The sequence below is a fragment of the Perna viridis genome, chromosome 1, assembly GCF_037379345.1.
Source record: "Perna viridis isolate PV_CMFRI_1.1 ecotype Kerala chromosome 1, ASM3737934v1, whole genome shotgun sequence".
NCBI classification, from domain to species: domain Eukaryota; kingdom Metazoa; phylum Mollusca; class Bivalvia; order Mytilida; family Mytilidae; genus Perna; species Perna viridis.
In genome coordinates this window covers 13,759,091-13,782,495 of record NC_142445.1, presented here as the reverse complement: position 1 = coordinate 13,782,495, position 23,405 = coordinate 13,759,091, and the positions used below count along the sequence as shown (strand labels likewise).

At 32.0% G+C, this 23,405-nt stretch overlaps 1 protein-coding gene and 1 long non-coding RNA gene across 2 annotated transcripts; both read left to right on the top strand.

The window, feature by feature from the left end:
- Positions 1-2,913: 2,913 nt before the first annotated feature.
- On the top strand, positions 2,914-6,645 carry LOC148627349 (uncharacterized). The gene is made up of 3 exons (XR_015919305.1): positions 2,914-2,984; positions 3,575-3,627; positions 5,367-6,645. It is a non-coding gene; the product is annotated as an uncharacterized LOC148627349 (long non-coding RNA).
- A 2,448-nt stretch (positions 6,646-9,093) lies between these two features.
- On the top strand, positions 9,094-18,429 carry LOC148627348 (uncharacterized). Its single transcript, XM_088571570.1, has 7 exons — positions 9,094-9,126; positions 10,427-10,516; positions 12,843-13,032; positions 15,021-15,185; positions 16,185-16,312; positions 17,571-17,682; positions 18,252-18,429. Exons 2-7 carry the CDS (start codon positions 10,439-10,441, stop codon positions 18,401-18,403), a joined length of 825 nt encoding a protein of 274 aa, XP_088427696.1. The 5' UTR covers positions 9,094-9,126; positions 10,427-10,438; the 3' UTR covers positions 18,404-18,429.
- Positions 18,430-23,405: the final 4,976 nt, after the last annotated feature.

Here is a 23,405-nt window from a genome sequence, read left to right as displayed (position 1 = left end):
ATGATGCTTAAATCTCCCGTAACGACGTAACTGGGAAGACCATATTTGAATGGAGACTTTTTGATAGAACAGTCAGGTGGTTAGCATTGAAGTCCTCAATTTCGAGGTTCTGCAAAAGCCTTTTATAACTGACAAGTTGTGATACAATAGCTGAAGTATAGAAATATAAAATAATCGGTATTGATATGTCCTTGAAATATGGGGAAATTTTGTTGGTTACGTTTTTGGGATGGAGCATGTTAATTAATTGCATCTATACCTTTGTTGACAAACGGTAGTGGAAGAAATGAAAGGTTAATATTTGTATTGATTTGTATTTGTATTGATACAACTTTGTACGTCATCTTTGGTTTCTAAATTTCAACATTGCACGTATAGTTAATAAATTTAGACTTTCAATAAACTTAAAATGAAGAAGAATCTTATTCTGCATTTACCGATATGTGTTGGCGTGTTTTTTTCTATATCTATATTTCATATTCATGGTACATTTAAATCTTTTCAATGCTATATTCATATCCTAAAATTGATACAATGATAAAAAGAATGCACTTCATATTATATTTAAATCATAATACGTACGACAGAGAAAAAAAAAATAATTGTCGTCATTTGCCAAACATAAATTTTCATCTTACCGTTATGTACAGAAGAAAAAGAAACAGGAACAATCTAGCCATAAATATCCTCTTTTAACCGTCTTATTTAAGTTTTAAACCTTGAAAGTTCGCTAGTTGCTGTATTAGGAAAAAATCCGATTATTTCAATAGAGAGTCATTTATTCACGTTCTACAACTTAAAGTGCACCACATGTGTCGCTTGGTTCCTTTAGAGAAGTTCATAGCTTATTACAAAAAAAAAAGAAATATGTTTATGATTATTATTACTATTTTATCTCAAGGCTTATAATAGATATATAACTTGTAAACCGATAGTTTGTATACAGAAGGAGACTGGTTGAGAAAATGGTTCACTATGGGTCAATGCTGACAGCTATGGTGTTTCTTCTACATCATTCAGTAAGTATATATTCCAAAATGAATATTTCCTTTTTTTAATTTGATTTATGTTATTGTAAAGCTAAAATCTTACCCAATGAGAAAAAAAAAACGTCTCGCAGTAATTCAAATTCTTCTGTAACCTTTAGTACAAATATGATGAAATACTAAACACCAGTCTGAATATGTTTTCTGTACACGATTAAAGCTTTAAAATCATATGGAAATGTACCTGAACAGTGCTGTACAGTTTGATATTTTGTGTGAAATGTACTAAGACAGTGCTGTACAGTTTGATATTTTGTGTGAAATGTACCTGAATAGTGCTGTACAGTTTGATATTTTGTGTGAAATGTACCTAAACAGTGCGTACATTTTGATATTTTGTGTGAAATGTGCCTGAACAGTGCTGTATAGTTTGATATTTTGTGTGAAAGGTACTAAGACAGTGCGATATAGTATGCTATTTTGTGTGGATATCCGGATTTATACTATTATACCCTAAAACATGTTCCAAACTGGCATGCATGAAATACTGTTTCGGTCAAAATATTTTTTTTATAAAAATTAGTATGATCAAGTTAGTTTTTTTTTCTTCCAAGTTCTTCGGTTTATGTATAGAATTCTTTTTGCATTTTAAAGATAGACATAAAGCATTTTGTGAGATTAATGAGCAGGGCAGTATGTAAATTCAAATTTCGAAACGTTTATCAACATATATGAAATTAATAAAAACAAGTATGAAATCTTGTCATTGAATACAACAAAAACTAAAAAAAAAAAAAAAACAACAACAACAACAATTACATGGTGTTAAAGGTTATCAGATATACTATTATTATTTTTCTTAAAACCAGAAATAAATGTTTTTACACGATATGTATTTTTGTCTGATTATTATGTAACCGCTCAATTTGAGCAGGTAAAATGCAATGCATACTTACAAATTTGACTGAACGTAAAAGTCACCTCAGTAAAACTATACTATTATTAGTGTTTTATTATCAATAACCTACCTTCTCGAAGGGCCATGTAAACTATTGTCATCTCTAGACATCCATCGTCGTCGTCGACCGTCATCATTGTCGACCGTTGTCGTCGTTCTAAACAACTTTTCAACACTCTTATCTTAACTGCTAGACCAATTAAAACAAACTTGGTATAAACGTTTCTTAGTATATTTTCCTTGGTACTGATGTGGGAATTTATGATTCGTCGAAAAACATGGCCACCGTTTCTAAAAATAGAACACATGGGGTCAGACAGAAGTTTTACGCATATATTACCAAAACCGTTAAGCTTATCAAACTGCTGACACAGTAAGTATAATGAGATCTATCGGTGGTCATCTTTTCGTGTAAATCTATTTTTTCGTGTTGGAGTTATTAACTTTTAACGACGTCTTTTTTCTATTTTTATTGTTAATACTTTCTAAAATTTACTCTAAAAACGTCTGGACAGAAATAATTTGATTTTACCTTAAGTATGAGCATTGGGATTTTTTTATCCAAGAAAATGCACGGCCCTTTAACATACAATACTCCGATGGTTTCAAATCAGGTGATTTATTCGGGCTATTTAGAGCCTCTTGTTATTTTGAACTTTCCAGGATTCAGCTGCTCCAAATCAAAACTTGGTCATTCTGCCTGAAAAGATATTTTGTAAAGACAATGACAGATTACCGACTTGACGGCTTGTACTATTGAAAATGCACGAATGAGCCTGGAAATTATTTTAAACACTGAGCCTTATTTAATTATTGCTTTTATGTAAAGTTAGTGCATAAATACTGTTTGCATCAACCTTTCTGCAGCAACCTGTGATCATTCAAGAAAACAGTTGTGAGTTGCAAAGAAAAAAATGAGGTTGCAACGCACGCATTAAAAGGTGGTTTTTTTAATATAAAGAAACACATCAGTAGATGTGATGGAAATCCTAATAACTTCAAGACCAAAACTGATTGTGAAGCGGCTTGTTCTGTAAGAGGTATATATTCATAAGATAGTTAAAAAGTGAAATATATTGGAAAATACACTGCTTCTTATTATTCACCATATACGAACCCATTTAAACAATAAATTGACTTTTGAATTAGAAACATACTCAAATTTGCAGATGTGTTGAATTTATAGGAGAAACAATGACTTAAACCAAATACCTGCGACTGCAAGATTCCATTATTGACGTTTTCAACATAAGTAATGCTAATTTGTGTCATACGTACTTCGTTTTATGCTTTTTAGTCCATAATTTTGAAATTAAGACAATTAGGTACATATAAAAGAACAATATATTGCTGATACTTTGAACTGCCATGAAAGGAGAAAGTTCGGTAAAGACCCGTTTTGGCCTACTTATTTGGGCATTTTTGAAACTTTGATTAAAGAGTAATCAAGGGAACCAAGGTAATAGCGGTAATCAAAAGCATGCAATCCAGGGACAAAGACCAGACATGGAAAACACACATACACAACAAAGAACATAAAGTAACTAAAATAATACATACAAAGTAACAAAGGCAAATGTTTCCTACAATTTGCGAGTATCAAACATTGTATTATATACAATTTATTTAGTCTGTAGACTACCAAAGAGGGAAGGAGAATGTAGGGACTCAAAGCCGAAAAAGGTATTATGATATTAAAGAAATGAGATGCAAACAATTTGTCTTCTCTGGTTATCAAGGCAATAAAAACAGATTCTCTACTGAAGAAAAAATGTCTAAAGCGTTGTAAAGGAGTAGGTAAATATTAAATGAAACTATCAAAGAACAATATGAAGATGTTTTTACATATAATAAAATCAAAACCAATTCGTATATAACGGAAAGCAAAGATACGTCTATCAGACAAAGTAACACGGTAATCGATATAGGTCACATGACTCATTGTAAATTGCAATCCTTCTTTGCATATTACTGGTTGACAATATTTGTCAAAACCTACCAATACTAGATCACAAATCAAGACGATTTATAATCAAGACAAGAGATCCGTTGTGTAATCAGAAAATGTGAAAATGCGATAATGATAGAAAATAACTGAAGCGATCCGCGTAATTATAACTGCCTTTCGCCATCAATCACCGATTAGTTTAAAGTCAGTCATCGAATCGTCAAACAAACACGGTAACCCGAGGATTGCTTCCATTAAAAACTACGTCATGACTGACTGTGTTAAATATTTTACAGTAGGATTTGTTTCATGTTTCTTTTACATTTGTTTTATACTTGCTTATATTTGTTTTATATTTACTAAAGTTAATAAATGCAACGCGTTATTTCAGTATATCAAATAACGTTTGTTCCAATAGAAGTTATACATATTTAGATGGATGAATCATTCGTTATTGTTTGTATTTTGCTACAAAATTAAGGTCATTAGAACAAAAGGTCATCGTAATTATGAACTTGTGGCTCGATTTTGTGTATCCATCTGCACCATTTCATTTGTTCACCGTGTCATAGTTTTCCTTTCCTCTATCGTCTATCTCGGGCATTTTATGAGCGACTTGGCTGGTGTTGATGGAAAATTACAGGACGCTGAGACTACTGGTGTACCTGACTATGTTCCCAGTTTTCCCAGGTTGCTCATTTACTTTTGTTTCTTTGTACGTGTCGTTTGTTTGTTTGTTTGTTTTGTTTTGTTTTGTTTTGTTTTGTTTTATTTATTACTGTGGGAGTGTTTTCCCTGTCTTTTCTTAATCCTGTGTGTTTTCACTGTCTAGTACGTTCTTTTTCGTTCTAAGCATCAGTCCATGTAAAATTCAGACACTGACCATATTAAAGTGATTCATGGTGAAGAAAAACCAATCGAACAAACAATGCTTTTTCAACCTACATGTGCTATACTTTTACATAAGAGTTGTCCTTTCCATATTCAGATCTGTACTTTTGATAAAATCATACATTTAGCTTCCACTAAAAGCAACCAAATCGAACAAAATCAAGAACAATAACTCTTATACAGTGCTAATTTCATGTACCATCTATATAAATTTTATCTCAAAAGTGCAACACCCTATTGAAAACTTAAGACTGGTTATGTGGCCTGTTACTGATTCTGAACAATTAAGTTGTACTTTTGGGTGCGTCTTTCCCCATGAAAACCCGTGGGTATGAATGGAGACTACAATGACAAGAGGTATGTTAGCTTCAATGTAGTTTGAATATTGTATTTAATTTGATATTAAAAATATATATATATATATTACATAGCGAAAATGTTTTATCATCTTTATCAGTATATCAATCACCATACTATTGTTATGACAAGTAAAAATAAGTGGAAAATTTAACTTTGGAAATTTAAAATGATGTATATGATATTAATTATTATTAATAGTTTAATTATCTGTCCGTTGATACAGGGAAACTGTCCAACTGAGCTTCTATCAGAGACTTGCGATAAATGTAGATTTAGCAGAAAATGTAGTGGAAACCAACTTTGTTGAAAAAGATGCTGCAGACCTCCAGTTATAGATTGGTAGAGAAAGACGAAACTTTAAAAGTCATATTTTAAATGACTATTCTTAACTCTTCGCAATTAAACATCATAACTAAAACAAGAACATTAGAATCGTCACGACGCTACATTTCTACAGACAGACTCTAGCACGACCTAATTATTGTTTATGATCTTTAACTTCCTATGTATTAGATTCTAATGAGGTTACTCCATGAAACACGCGTACAGCACAGCGCGATTTGCAATATTAACATGATTGGTATTTAAAAAAATAATGATGCATTATATCTAACAATAAGTCACATTAACTTCAAACATGCTTTAATCTACTTTTTTTTTTACTTTTTTTTAATGTGATAACTCAGACATAAAGAATATGTAACATTAGAGTATTGTCGTATATACACATAAAATAATACATTCAACGTAATTAAATTGTAATGTAGTATTCACAATAACAATAGACAATATAATTATGCATGGTTTCAAAATAATGCAGCTATTCATTTTATAAAAATACAAAGTCGTTTATAAACCTCAACGTTACAAATTGATATCAAACCTTCCATTTAACTAAACTTGGTTATTTGATATGGTAATCTGGTAAAAATCTATTTCTTAAACTGATAACTACTTCACCTTGACATATAAATAACAGATAAAATTCATCATCAATACCATTTCGTACGGTAACATTGGTGACGTTATAGACGGACGATTACTAGAATTTCGCCTTGACAGATGCCAAATGTAAATCAGCCAAACTTTTCGAGGGAAATCAAAAAGGAAAATGTTTTATAACTCGTGAAAGTTGTATATCGCAAAATTTCAACTGGCTCTAAATATAATTTCTCCATCATAACAAACTCGTCGAGACAAGTTTATTATGATGTTAAAATTTAATAAGTTGATATTTTGCGATTTTCAAATTTCACTCATTATGAGTCTTATTAATTTACAACTTGTGTTGATTTGAATACCCCAAATCATTTTCTTCAGATCCAACGAGACGAAGTTGTCCATCAACTGGCTTGAAGAAGTGTACGATATCTCCATCTGTCCAATCGGTGATCTAAAATGCTGTGTTGACCCTGAATAAGCTAAATAAATAAAAAGCAAGACAGTTTAAATGATGTAGACTTTAATGTAAATGTAGACATTGTATCTCATATAAAACTATAGACAACAAAACTAATTTAGAGCAAGCTTCTTTTTGAACATCAATCGCAAATAAATTTTGACATTTAATAAAAACTGAAATTAGTGCAGAGTTTACGATTGCCGGCATGTAGACATGTCCTTACTTTAACCACCTTAACTTTTGCTACAGGCAAAATAACTCTACTACCTTGTCAATTAAAAGTCATATGTGCTGTGCAACAAACTATGACGCCAAGAAGAATTCTAATTATGAAATGTACGAGCAGCTAAATATCACCTTCTCCATAATATTAATGCATACCTCTATCATAATAATTGGAGGCATGCATATAGAAGGAGAGGATAAGACAACGCAAATATAGGTAAAATATTTTATGGAGCTAAGAAGAAAAAAGAACAGCTACTAGTCTCCTGTATAAGTAAAAAATGCACCATAGGAAGTATCACCTTCCCCGTCCACAAGTTAACATACTGACATGTAAAATCGTCAGACAGAAGAGCAACACACCAAACAATACCACATTTTGATAAATTGAAATATAGAATGTCTTTACAAGATATCAGAGTGACACGAGTTACTGACCTTGTAAGAGCTATCTTTATATTAAACTCAGCTATACACCTAAACAGATAAACAGATAAACTGCATCGTAAAGTAGAAGAATATTTACATACTATTATTGAATTACCAAAAATACACTCAACTTAAAATAGAAAAGTCAAATAAAGATAAAGAAAGTAAGACATATCCTACAAAAGAACAAAAAACAAACACAAGATGAATTGAAAACTTCAAGGATAATCTTAATTGTGCTGGTACATGGGATAAATGTATTATAAGACCATACCATGAACAAACGCTTAATAGAATAAAACGCCCAAATAACTATCTATAGTTCTGTGACTAATGGTTAGGAATAATCCGTCCTTCTGTACCAAACAATTGGTTGGTCAGGGTATTCGCAGCAGTATGGATATGAAAGTACAGTAAGTTTAGAGAAACACTATCAGAGTTCAAGACATTGTGAGAATAAATCTAACCAAAAAATATATTTATACTATGTTATTGAATGAGACACATATCTATGTCTTCGATTCGTTGTTATCAAATAAAAACTTTTGACGTTTTCCACAGAGAAGGAATGTGAAATATTAACAACAAACGGTTTCGCCTCTGCAGAAGGGATTTCTCTCAACATACTCTTCTACCAAGCATTAAATGCAACATTACTCAACAAAGAAATACTTTTGATTCCTGTTTTTAGATAATTATTGCTCTTAATTATAAAGACTAATACAAAGCAATAAATGGAAAGTAAAAGCTTTTCACAACAGGTATCGACAAATTACAGAATATACTAGCCAACAAAATAAGGAACAAGTATTTACTTGAATCAGCAATTGCGCTACCTGTAGCATTTTTCATCCAAATAAAACAGGTCCTGTGGTAAGAAAGTGAATCGAGTAAGTATTTAAATCAGCTGAAAATGGACATTACCGAGGAAAAAGAAGCCATAAAGACCTCATTCCACTTCTTAGTACAAGGAGGAAAATGATCAAAATTGCACTGTTATAACTAAGACGCATATGGACACAAACTCAGAACAGTTTGTAACAGAGTACAGATACAAACAGAAGTTTACTAGAGGCTGTGTCCTCACAGTATGAATGGAGATTAAAAGAAAAGAGTAAGTACCATTACAAAAAGGTAAGCATGTGCAAGTAGGATTGATGTGAAACCTATAAATTAGTAATGAGCAACACGGCGGGTGTTTCTAGAAAAGCAGAGGAACCTTACGCTACCGGTGCACCTGGTCCATGCTCCCAGTTTTTAGTGGAGTCCGAGTTGGTCATTTACTTTTGTTATTTTGTATGTATGATTTAGTTACTTTATGTTCTTTGTTGTGTATGTCTGTTTTCCACGTCTGATCCCTGGATTACATTCTTTTGATTACCGCTATAACCTTGGTTCCCTTGATTACTCTAATTATTATTTGAATGCAACGATATTATCATCTTGTCATAAATTCATCATTTGCAACTTTTACCTTATACTTCAATTATTTTTATCAAAATCAACTAAGTAACATATCAGAAATCGTGAATTTTTGTTATTTGGTCAATCAGACGGACAAGGAAGATCCATAACTTATCAACAAAACTCTCATGATTAAAACGATATGAAGTTTAAGATTAATGTATGAAGATAATATCCACTAGCGATAGGACGCATTTCATACGTTCCCTTCATAATATACAGTTTATTTTTCCTTTGAACATGGTGTCGGACTAAACTAAATGACTCACGCTACAGAAGATGAAGAATAACAGAAAAATGAAAAGCTTTACAACCTCAAAATAATGCATTATTGTTCTTCAGACGTGGTGTAACGGTTTATATTGCTAATGTATGAGCTTATGTAATTACATATAAAGGTATTTAAACATTACAAAATGTTTAGAGCTACATAAAGAATGTTGTCAAAAAAGGTGCAGGAAAGGTAAACAGATATTGTATGTATTTAGCAACTTTATAGAGATACTGAACTACAGTATAATATTTTGTAACGTAACTAAAACACTGCACTCATTCTTCAGTGTCGGTGCAGTTTGTAATAACTTCGAATATTTGGTAAATGATATCTTTAGTTAGTTCACTAAGTTTTCAATGCACAAAATGTGAGCGAAAAAAAATCAATTTGAAGGAGCTGTGAAGCGACGGAAAACTCCTAGAAAATACAAAACAGATATGAAATAATAACAACTATACTCAAAGCTACAATGTGTCCAGTACGCACAACAAAAATGTACTAGACCTAACTCAGTTTTTACATTGTTATTGATATCATGCCAATAGACTTATTACACATGTCTAAAGTTTGCTTTTGTCTATTCAATTAGAAGAGTGAAGAACCAAAATAAGATCACGAGTGCCTTAGAACGCCTCGATTTAACGAGAGTTCCACACACGAGTTAAAGTTTAAACTGTTCCTTGCACGAGTCATTATATTTTGGTCATGCACGATAGGCATTATATTATCATATTTATTATATTGATTTCCTCCATGAATTATTGCCATTTTTAACTTTGTTTTTTATTTTGAAAAAAAGCGGATTTGTCTTGTGACATTTGGCGATTGAAAGTCCGAGAGTGAAATGACCAAATTTATGTCACAATGAGCATTACTAAGTATCAGTTTTTTTAAACATTGAACATCCGATAAACCAATGATATCTATACTTGGTAATAAGTTTTCCATTATATTTACCCTGAACAGCGAATCAAGTATGCTTACGCAATGTTACTATTGTATTATATTTGTAAACAAACGCTGGTAAGGTATTGTTTCTAACTTCTTTTTTTTAAAGCAAAAACAAAAATTTGAATACTTTCATTTAGCTGAATAGACCTTCTATAAGTATGAATAAAGTATTATGCAAAAGACACAAGGAGAAGTACGATTTTGATCCAAATACATCCAATTAAAATGTCTTTGTAAAGTTTGCACGCTTTAAGCATCAGTGTAGCTGTGCCAAGGAACACATAGACGATTCTAATTTTTGAACTTCTTGTTCTTTTGATGTCAGAAATGCACTTTATTCCCAAATTACAAAACAATATTCGTTAAATCCGATCATTTAGGAAATTTATATGCACGACGCCGTTTATTGACATTTTATTACTGTACCACTAGACATATGTTGCTCTTGTTCGGTAGAGAAGGCCTAATCGAGTTAAAACCGATATGTTTTTATTAACATCATTTGCATAAAATGTCGTATTAGAGCGTTTTATTTTAGTTCTGTCATCAGATGTGGACGAGAATGATTGTCAAAATGGTTAATTTTGTACCAATACTGTTGATTGTTTATTTAATTCTACACAAGTCGGTAAGTACTCTGATATAAAAATAATAGGATATTTATTTGGAAAGAGTGAATGACAAAATATGATCACGAGTGCCGAAGAACGCCTAGATTTAAAGAATGGGCGGAACTTGTTCCGCTTACGAGTTAATTTTTTTTGCTTTCTTAGCATGAGTGATGATATTTTGGTTATTCACGATAACCATTGATTATCATATTTATTATATAGATTTCCTCCATCATTCATTGCTTTTTTTCAACACAATTTTTTTTAAGTTTTGTGAATGGTGGATTGATATTCGTTCTGTGACGTTTTGCCGGACAAGTCCTAGAGTGAAATTACCAAATTTATTTCACATTTTGAATTCTCGAAATCTGTTACACTGGGAACATTCGATAAAACACTGCTACCTTTATGATTATCAACTATAAACCCGAGTAACTGATCTTTTGCATGTATCGTTTATTATAACGTTTTACTGAGCTAGAATAAGATAGACTAGAAGGTTGTATTATTACTTAATGCACAGTTCAGTCAGTGTTGAAAAACTAAAGCAGTTTTAACAATGAAACAAATAATTAAACTCCTCAGCGCACAATTTTCAATTATCGAAATAAGGAAACTTCAAATCAAATATCACAATAAGTCAACTCTAATAAACGCCTTTGTTTCAATGCAAAAAAAAATACTAGTGTATTTGAATAAAATTTTACCTTTACATTCACCTCAACAGATAGAAGTCTTTTGTAGATTTTTTCAAAGAATGAAGGCAACAATCTTAAACAACATCTGAAACGAGCAATGCCTTACCAGTATTGTGTTTCTAAATATAAATTTTAAGAAATTGTAATTTATTTCATTGTTTATCAGAAGACTGAGTAATCATTTTACTTTCTCAAAATATGACAAACCCACACTTATGTTAGAGACTTGAAAATAATGACTACGATCAAAATCAAAAATAGAGGTTTAGGTTTATTTTAAGAGAACCCCAAAAAGTCACACTTTTGTCGGTATCAAACAAAATTTTATTTTCTCTATATGGTCCTTAATTAAGACCAATTAACATAGAAGGTAAAAGTAGTAAACACATCTACATACATGGTCGATTGCAACCTACTAGCCGCACTAAGTGGTTAGGTCAAAGGATCCACTTCCGTGCTCTATAACAATTATAGATCACACTGCTATCCTGAGAAATTGAAATTATCTAAGATTGTATTAAGCTTACATGCCCATGTTAAAAGATTTATTTTATCTTCTATCGGATGTTGATGTTTTGATATTGAATTTTTTTTAAATCGTAGCAAACTTCAATATTATAATGGCTGTGCTTTTGTATCAATGCCATGGCTTTGCATTTTCAAAACGTTTTTATTCTAGATTTAGTCGATGCACATTAAATGAAGTGTTCTTAAAATATGTCCTTTATTCGAGATACACGGATATCCAACATACGCATATCTTGCTAAAATAAATATTTATATTTTTGATTAAAATCTTTTTATCTATTATTTGGAAATGTGCTACCGTGAATCGGTGTTTGACACGTGTCGCAGAGCTTCATTTTTTGTTGCTAGATTGTAACCGGACTATACTCACTTACAATATGGTGAGTGCAGCTGGCAGAACAGGACATGCTTACCGTTCAGGAGCACTTTCTTTTCTTTTTGATTTAGTGTACATTGCTGGTGCTTCAGTTTGTGAGTTTTTTTTTTTTTTTTTTTTTTTTTTTTTTTTTGTAGTATTGTAATCATCCAAATGCAGCTGAGAACTCTTCGGTATTTGTTTTGCCTATATGCAATAAACTTATCTCTCTGTGCGGAAAGGCGCACTTTCTTTTTTTCCCTACACTCGAATTCACCTAGGAGCTGAAATACCATGATTTCCCGCCATATTTTTGGGTCCCTGAAGATACAATACTATATGTGGTAAGTCTCATATTGGGTACCAGTTGTAATATTTTCATTCGGAAATTCGTTTTTTTTTTTCTTTCACTTTAGGTAAAGAGCAGAAATATGGCGGGAAATCATGCTCTTCAATTGTGAGGTAATAGGGAACATCTCAAAATATCCTTAGAAACAAGATGGCGGATAAACAATACGTTCAGTGCAAACTTCTCGGAGAAAAAATAAATTTGGAATTTATTCGATCTCGGAGGTAAGAACGAGAAATAATTGTATGAGAGTTATAGTGCAGAGCGACATAAATTAAATGGCAAGTTTTTACTGTTTACAAATTTACCTTTTCAAAAGTATGCAACTTTTATTGTATATGTTCAACTCTAGAAAGTATATTCGTTAGGGTAAAGTCTGTGTTTAGATTTTAACAATATCATTATCATTGTAGGATATTGTGTACGGTCAGGAAAACAGTTGTGAGCTACCAAAGAAAAAGGGGACATGCAATGCACGCATTGAACGATGGTTTTTTAATATTAATAAAGGGAGTTGTAGAAAATTTATCTACAGTGGTTGTGATGGAAATCCTAATAATTTTGAGTCAAAGAACGATTGTAAAAAGGCCTGCAATGCTAGAGGTAGGATAAATGGACAAGCTTGTATAACACAAGTCAAAAGTGATAAACGATATTTTAGCAATTCAAAAAACTCGTTATTTTATAAATTCATTTTACAACATAACAGAATATTATACAAGTATAATCATTTATCAATTTATATATATATTGTAACCTTGGTTCCCTTGATTACTCTTTCATTATTTTACTAAATAATCCAACGAATAAAAACTTCTTTTTTCAAAAAAAAATTAAGAAATAATGAATGTTCGCAATTATTTCTGAATTTACAATAATTCAGGAGTAACCCAGGAGGTCACACCTGAATGAATGAAAAATGAAAACTGGCTAACATATTATAAAGTTTACAGGGTACTTCAACTGTTATAAGAACGTTTACATTACTAAATCATTACTTCATAATTAATTTAACCTTTTAGGCTCTTGTAGATACAATCTTTTGTTGACTAAATTTAATCATGTATGTTGTCAAGAGTAAACAAACTATTAACAGTTTGGAAAAGAGTAGGACAACCTACAGCTTTACCTGGCAAATATTCAGACTAATTTTTATTAAGTTTTTTTCCTACCCGAGAAAGACCTCATTATCAAGGTCTTACCCTATATGGTAAAGACCTGATTGTTTTTCTATTTTTTCCTTCAACATTTACTTTGATATGGTCCCCCTATTCATCTTTCAAGATATCATTACCAAATTTGGACTGTCGATAGAGCTCATTTAAAACTTTTACAGAATAAACCTGCCAAGAATTTAGTCATCCGTTATAGAAGTTATCTCCCCTTTATTGGCGTTTTTTTTTTCAACATGGCCCCTAATTCATTTTTAAGACATCATGAGCATACTTGGTAAACATGTGATTGTCATCATGTTCTATTAGAAAATTACCCTGCTAAGGATTTCATTATCAACTTTAAGAGTTATGTCCCTTTAAAACAATTTCTTTTAATCGCTCATAGCTTGAAAACCATAATAGATATAATCAATCTGAAAACGGTTTCATGTACACAGGCAGAAGACCTAATGCATAAACATGAACATTTTTTTTTTAGTTTTTTTTGTTTTTTGTTATCAAGCCATACGGGAGTTTTAGCCCTTAAAATGTCATAATAAAATTTTGAAAATTTATATTTCGAGAACCGGAAGTTGTAGAGACATGGGACCGCCATCTTTGATCTTTTGTCCATGTGATCTTTTATTTGCATTAAAGGTCAAAGGTCATAAAGTGCTAGAAAGCCTTCTCACTGCAAAATACAGGCCTTGATATTAAGAAAACTATAAGAGATAAGTGCATACATGCAGCATAGGAAATGAATCTCTCGATAAGTCCTACATTTGAGCCCAAGTTTGACGGTGTAAATGTTTCACAGAATCTAAATTGTCAACTTGACATAATTGTATGATCTTTACCTTGAAAATTTTTTCAAGATCAAGTGGTTCTAAGGTGTTTAGTGTAAGTTTTATGTCTCTACGACTTCCGGTTCTGGAGGTTGTTATTGCGCCGTATTTTAATTATTCATTGTGCCCAAAATGAACTCTGAAATTGCCAAAATGGTTTGTCATTTTGTTGCATATGTTCTGTTAATTATCATACTGTTTTCAGATTTGAGATATCTGATCTTGTTTTGGACCTATTGAAAGTTAAGTTTCTAAGAGCGGGGTGTATATTTTAAAATCCACAATAGACACAAAAATTATAATTATACAAAGTGAAAGATGGCTCAACTACAACTGTTTGACACAAAATCAAGGACCAATATTAAAAAAAAAATCAACGATACTACAACCACTTAAAATTTTCAGTTTTTCCAATGGTTTTCTATATTTCATCAGTAACTATTTATAGATTTGATGTTACATTATTTTTTCAACGAAGTAAAAGTAACCTCAATACAGTTAAACATATGTACATGTAATAGCCAAAGCACAACTTTGTAATGTATTTAGTAGAAAAAAAACACATTACGATATAAACAATTGGTATTGTTAGTTTGTAGATTACCAAAAAATGAGGGCCAGTGTAATGACACTAGGTCGAAGTGGTTTTACGATATTGACGAAATGAGATGTAAGCAGTTCACTTACACTGGTTGTAAAGGCAATAAAAACAGATTTAGTTCGAAGAAAAAATGTCTTAAACGCTGTGGTGGTGTGAGTAAGTAGTTTCAACAATATACAATAAGGAAAACATTGCAAAACTAATAGTCAATTTTATCAATCATTTCTCTTTTAGAGGACGCTTACCCTACCGGTGCACCTGGTCCATGCTCCTAGTTTTTAGTGGAGTCCGAGTTGGTCATTTGTTTTTGTTGCGTTGTATGTCTTTGTCCCTGGATTATCTTCTTTTGATTACCGATATAACATTGGTTCCCTTGATTATTCTTTGAAACGATATTTTGTAAGAATAGAAATTACGATGAAAACTGATTTATTCAACGGGTCATAATTTTCCTTTCCTCGTTTGTCTACCCCGGACTTGACTTTTTATGAGCAACTCGGCGGGTGATTCTAGAAAGGCAGAGGACGCTTACCCTACCGGTGCACCTGGTTCATGCTCCCAGTTTTAGTGGAATCCGAGTTGCTCATTTGCTTTTGATACTTTGTATGTATGATTTTTGTTACTTTATGTTCTTTGTTGTGTATGTCTGTTTTCCATGTCTGGTCTTTGTCCCTGGATTGCATTCTTTTGATTACCGCCATAACCTTGGTTCCCTTGATTACTCTTAGAATACTGTTATATCTCAACAGTACCTAAAACTTTAATAGAGAGATAATATGACCATCAGTGTCTACCTTGGTTTTATCTATAATTACATTTGTCCCTTTTTGATATTATTATCACTATTTAGAGGATTTGTAGAATTCTAAGGTGTTACATTTATTTTGTTGTTGTATATCATTGTGTCTTGCTAGAAATTAAGGATAGCAAAAAGTATTGGTTACATTTTGTTGCCTTCAACCAAGAAAGGTAGTTTAGGAAAGAAAATATTTAAGCCATTCAACACAATATACAATATCCGTTATTGCTAAAATGACCATTGCATCTTCATATTCTTTTATTTGAGAATGCTGATACTGTATCTAATAGGCTTATAAGAGCCACAGTAAAGAATAAACTATTAAACTTTCTCTTTTTTTTCCATTTTTAAAAAAGAAAAAAATGCTTGTCCTCCGCCAACACCGTGTGCTGCGCCCCGACCTGATGATTGTGTTACTCCTAGGTATATATTCGTAGATGGCGTAAGATGTGCCTCTGGATGCCTCTATCCTCCGTGTAAATCTGTAGGTATTATATTTTTTACTCTCCATTTTGAAAATATTTCTTGTCGTTTTCAATGCATTAATCAAGGATAGATTTAAACAATCATACAGACCTAGATTCAGACCAGATGTTAACCAAGAATAGATGAAAAAGTGTAATGCAAAGTTTATTCTTCAAACATAATAGTAATAAATTAATATCAATATACAACAAACTAAAGACATATTGGTTGACTTGCAACGAAGGCGAGAAATTGCTGCCGGCATTGAAATATAAAATAATAAGGGAAAGATAATTTAGTAACAAACGTTTGTGGGTGGCTATCCAATTTTATCGAAGCTGATTCTAAACAGGGTACCCAAAATTTTATATGACAATTAAAACGTGAAATCTTGTTTACGTTAAAAATCTACGACAAATAAAATACGTTCCCGACCAAGAACAAAGGTAAGAACAACAGTCAACATTTAAAGTCAAATTTCTACTTAAAGAATGGTTGCTATCAATTTTGACAATACCTTGCATCTTTAAGATGTTATATATGAAGTTCTTTGATATGTTTATGTTAATTTCATTCATTTCCTTCATTTACATCGAAGCATATTCCAGGAGCATTGCGATCTCCAAACACCACAAGGTTTTGGCTGTTTCTCTTCGCCATTAAAAAAACGTCCTGTTTGACATGCTATCACTAGTGATTTTTAAGTATTGAAAGAATGTTACATTGCAAGACATTCGTTCAAAATGTCAAAACATCAAAATGTAGAGTTCAAATAAAATGTACTGCTAACATATAAAAAAAATCAAAACAAAACAATTCAATTACCTCGTGTCTATGGATAAGAACGTCCCTGAAAAATTTCTGTCCTGAAAAATTCTAAATATTAAAAAATGTCTGATCTTGCATTTTATTATTTTTAAATTTCAACCCGTCGGTTTTACTTTTTACTTCTAAATATTTAGCGTGTTACAATAAACCCTTCCTGATGTGTATTTCCAATTTCATTAAGAATGATCCCCTATTCTATCCAATCAAATTAAAAATGCCTTTTTTTTTGTTCGAAAGATGGATTTGCATAACAATTACTTCAGCATTGTGTCTGTTTCTCCAATGGGAACAACGAGATTGCAACAAATAGGTCATAATAAACATAAAAAATTGCATAAATGTTACAAAAATTATCAGTTGACACAGTACTTTGAAATGCAAAAAGACTAAGCAATTTACATAGCAGTGCAAATAGTCTAACCTTCTAAATGTAAAATACTGTTTTACAGGGAAACTGTCCACCTCCGCTACCTCCTCAAAAATGTGTGCAATGTCAGTATAGCAGAGACTGCAGTGGGGACCTACTTTGTTGTAGTAGTTGCTGCAGGATTCCAGTGTTAGGTATATTCCATCTATACTAACAATCGTGTCTTCCGCACCTCGTCGGTTGCTTTCGATTACCATAAATTTCAACCTTCAGCATCGAATTCCGTAAAATCTTTAGAGAAAAAATAGAAGGACAATGATTCTGGTTATGTGTTGTGTCAAAGCAGTATGTAACAATTTGACAGTTGAATTCAATTGAAACTTTTATACCTTTTTTTTCGAAAAAGAGGAGGGGGTGGGTCAGGTAGGAGAATTTACATATTGTAAGATATGGAATGTTCTTGGTCATGAATTGTTCCCTGCTCTTTCACATCACTCGAAATATTATTTGGCAAATAGTCATGCTTAAACGATTTTTCTGAATAAAACTTCACTTTATAACCTTTTTGTAATTATACAAGTTTTGTTTTGGCCGGCAAAAAGGGCGCAGTTACTTTATGAAGTGTTCAGCTTATTGTTATGAATACTTAACTGGTTACAATACGAATATAGATGTTCGATGCTATTGGTCAAGAAATATTTAATTGCCTTGTATCGAATTCGGCATATTTTATACATTAATCATGTTTTAATGATTTTTCTAGATCCAAAAGGAGGATCATGTCCATCGATTGGTCTAAAGAGATGTATAGGTCCTTCATCTGAATGTTCCCTTGACAGCCAATGTACTGGAAAGAGGAAATGTTGTTCAATAGACAATCTAAAGTGTTGTGTTGACCCAGAAAATGCTAATTAGGATTAATAAACACAAAATAAAGTTAATACACCTTATTCGTTATGGGGATTAAGGTATTGAGTGAAATGTTTTATTTACCAATAGTTTTCGGTACGGTATAGAAAATAAGTCAGTGTCTCAGTTTATATGGTAAAACCACTGAAACCATTTATAGGGTATTGATGATTCGAGAACATAGCATTGATCACAAAAAATTCTAAAGAACTATGAACACAAATTGAATAAAAAATATCCACAGAAACTATAGAATAAATTAATAATATTAACTCCACAACAAACTAGTGTATGGGTTCATGCGAACTTGTAGAATAAGCATTCTCTGCTTTATTAGAACTACCCGCATACTCGTATTATATTTGTACACATTGTTCTGTAGTTAAGTTCTCAAATACATTCTTAGTAATCGCATCTTTTCTAAAGATTAATAACATAAATATCGAATATCTCTAGCCTAATAAGCTAATAGTAAAATAAATCTAAAAATATACACTCAATTATTGTAAATACTTCTTAAAGACAAAAATAATGTAATGTTGTGGAATTTCTATGGCTACAACAACCTATTGGTCAATAATTGTTGATCTTTGAAAATTGGAGTAGCTTGTTTATTCATCGACCTAATAAATAGCACATACTTCTTTAAAATCAACTGCCTCACCAAATCTCCACAAGTATCCATACAAACAACGTTTCATAGGTGGAACATCAAAAAGTACAAACACACCTCTTTCAAAACTTTTAACGTCCATACTCACAGCTGTCAAAGAGTGTAATCTGTCTTACAACGGCACTCGTTACCACGTAGTGTTATTAATTCATTGTGGATCTTGAAAAAATCGAAAGATCGTCTAGTAATTCTCAATGTTTAATAATTATTAGAATTCGATACATCAAGACCTATGATGTTTCATCACTTAATACTACAATTCCCCATATTCAGTTGAATCCAGAATCAAAAACATTACCCATCGTTGTTACTCCAAAAAGACGGTACATTTTAATACAGATACGTAGTACTTAGTTGGGATTCCTCATAATTTGTGAAAAAAAAAGATTCCAAATTATTTTCCAAGGATACCGAAAAAGACGTTATCAAAATGCTGGAATTTTTTTATCGACACCTTTTTGTCCATTTTTCAAGAAACGGTCGGCATTCCAATGGGGACAAGATGTGCTCCGCTACTCGCTGACCTACTTCTTCATTCCAATGAGGCTGACTTGATAGATGATCTGATCCAAAAGATGGAACATCGTTTAGCCAGTTCCTTTAATTTCAGTTTCCGCTATATAGATGAAGTATCATATTTAAACAATCCTAGTACATCTCATCTACCCTAAAAACACTTGAGATAAAAGACACTACAATCACTATGAAGTCAGTATGATGTCTTGACCTACATTTAATGGAAAACAAACTCATGACAAAACTATACTGCATACGTGATGACTTCTTATTAGGTAATGTCTACTATCCTCTCATCTGTAGTAATATCCCTGCAGCACCTGTGCATGGAGTTGAAATATCACAACTCATACTTAATGGCAGAGCTTGATGTAACTACGCGGATTTTTCTTGAGTTCTCCAATTCTTACAGTTAGGGTACTGGAGCAAGATTATGCTAACATTGTTACAAGATTAAAGTCACCGATACAGATGTTTTATGGTCATTGTCATTAACTCGTATTATGGTGTACTCGTGTACACCACGAAAACCAATTTGTTCACAGTATCATAGTTTTTCTTTCCTCTTTCGTCTACCACGGGCTTGACATTTTATAAGCAACTCGGCAGGTGTTTCAAGAAAAGCAGATGACGCATACCCTACCGGTGCACCCGATTCGTGCTCCAAGTTCTTTTGATTTCTGCTCGAATCTGTGTTCCCTTAATTAATCTTTGATTAGTTAATGTGCTTAAGAATTGCACTTCTTAACGTGAATTTGTAATCGGTGATTTTTTCCTTGAATAAAGACAGAATTTTTAGTTGAAGTCAAGGGGTGCAGTTCACTGGTATTTGAACAAAACATTATTCCTATGAAGTAAAGTATGCAAATATCTATAAATTGTCACTAATATTATATACTAGTTAACAAAAGAGACTCCTTATTATCACTACAAACACTTTTGACCATGTTGAACTCCTCACAAATGAACTGTTCAGTCATTTGATTATTGCACATGTGTTTAATATATTCAAAAAATTTGAATAACTGTAGAAAAAAAAGCCAAATTTACACCACAAGTTATCAAACCTTCAAACTCTTATAATAACACACAACCCTTGATTTCCCCAATTTATGAACAATAATCCCAACCATTATAGCAAGAACTTGATTACAATTATAAATTGAAATATGAGTGATCAAGGGAAAATAAAATTAATCAATATTTTCATTTTCATTTAAAAAAGACAGCACGTATTATATTAATCAGATTTTCCACATACTCTAATGAAGATGAAACTTGCTGTTGCAAATTTGATGATAGAGAATATGAAGTTATTTACAATTGGCCTGAAAAGTGAGGATTATCATTCGATGGTTACAAATATGAAACTTACACAGACGGAAACATACTGGATGAGATTTGTATCCTTCGTAGCATGTTTATTCAAATGTTTATCGTTAGGACAGGAATGCTGCGAGGCAACATACAGCACACCAAGTAATAAGTGCAGGATTGGAATCAACAGCTGCTACAACCATTCCACTAAATTTTCTTTTGGATCTTGTGTTTTTTTAAAAAGGGTCAAAATACTCAGAGGTAAGTAAAAGTGTTTTTTACTCGGCGGGTGTTTCTAGAAAAGCAGAGGACGCTTACCATACCAGTGCACCTGGTCCATGCTCCCAGTTTTTAGTGGAGTCAGAGTTGCTCATTTACTTTTGTTACTTTGTATGCATGATTTTAGTTACTTTATGTTCTTTTTTGTGTATGTCTGGTCTTTGTCCCTGGAATACATTCTTTTGATTACCGCTATAACCTTGGTTCCCTTGATTACTCTTACATAAGATACTAAAATTAAAACAGTATTTATAATCAAATTACACCGACCTATAGTCTAACAAAAATAACAGTTAAAAAGAAAGAACAAATAAAAGGCATTAACTAACTCTATGATGTAAATGTGGCAAAAATTAATGTATTGGTGCCAGAAAAATATGTAAAATTTAATCAGATTAAATGCAAACATTAGAAAAACAACGAATTAGTGTCAATTAATAAAGCTAGCGGTCGTTACGTTTATTATTTCTATTCAAGATCAGATAGAACCTTTGATTGTTCTAAATAGTATAAGTCTTGGAGATTGGGCCGAACCAGAGTACTGCACTGAAGGGCATTATGCCATAGGATATAAAGTATGGGTAAGGATGTTATAATTAATGCTATTGATAACTGTTGGTACTAGTAACATCAGCTTGCATATTGTCCTCCTAACAGTGCTTTGAATATATGTATGATAACTGATAGGGACAAAAACAAGGTTCAATGTTATATCAAGCTTAAACAGTACACAAATCTAAATATCGATAGTAAAAAAATAGGTTAAATGAACTGGAAAAGTTTATTATTATTGGAATCATTTTTTTAAATAATTTTATCGGCTTCATTTACTTTTAAACGAAATATAAAGGTTAAGGCAGAACATGATGATTTTACCGGGGTCAATTCTATCCAGTTAATATGTGGATCATCAAGCAGACAAGTTTGTGGTGACGCCGCTGAATCTGGCAAAGCAGGTTGGCCGACAATTGGTAGAGAAATTTATTGTCCACAGAAAACCCTCCTTGAATCGTTTCATCTTCAAGTAGAGGCACTAATGGTAAGATTAGCATGCGAGTGAAATCTACAAAATCTCAGAACACTTAAAGATGTAAAACTTAGATTGTTTTGAAAATATTAACCGCTACAAAATGCTGATATATATAACAATCAGAATGCAGCAACCCCCCTCTCCCCCTAAAAAAACAAAAACAAAACAAAACAAAATAAAATAACAAGTAACTAACATATATGATGACTAGACACTGTAACAACAAAAGTTCCGGAATTTAAATTTGCAGAATAAAATTGCGGAATAATAGCTTACCAAAATTATGTTGTAATGACGATCGATATTCGTTGGGTGGTATGTTTTGTATTAAATGTACGGTTGCACAAGCGCAAAAGTGCGGTATTGATATTACGACGTCTTGTGGAGTCTTGGCCATCATTTTAAGAACCAGTTTACTTCAGGCGAGTCACCGGTCTATGTATTGATATTCTTACCAGTGAGTGTGCGTCATCAGAGTTCAAACAATTCACACTGTCTGTTTCGTTCATTCGGAGTAACCGTGGCATCCTAATGTGGATTATTTCTCCATTTTGTGAGGTGGCAAATTTTGTACCTTATGCAGTTGCGGTTATATTGACACCAAACAATTTTATTCATTGATTGATTCAATGCGAATTTGATGAACGAGCGGAAAAGTTAAATTCGCGATTTCATTATATCCGTTTTGGAAATTTTATGAAAAAAAAAAAATAACAGATGTGTTTGTTTTTGTTTACAAAAATAAAACTTTAAAAGATATTTGGAATTAAAAAATTTTAAAATATTGAAATAAAACTTTGTATCGTTTCTTTTGTTGACTAATGTATTGAATGCATTGATCCACTTGTAAGCCTATGTACAGTTTATACATGACCAGTATAAGCATGTTTTTAAGTAAATATGACTTGAAAGAATGATATTTAACACAATTTACACATATCTTATCGCATATAGAACTCAGTACTGAAATTGATCTGATATTTCGATATTTGTGGGATTAAGTATTTCTTGTGTACAATAAGTATAAATATATTTTTGCTTCTTATACTGTAAACGTATTAATTTTCGTAGAGAAATAATTTTCGCTGCTGACCATATTTGCAAAACTGATATATCGTCGGTTTATTTTACTTGTTGTTATATGTATGCTTACAGCGAGTATCTGTTATAGCAACGGTTCATTCATAATCATC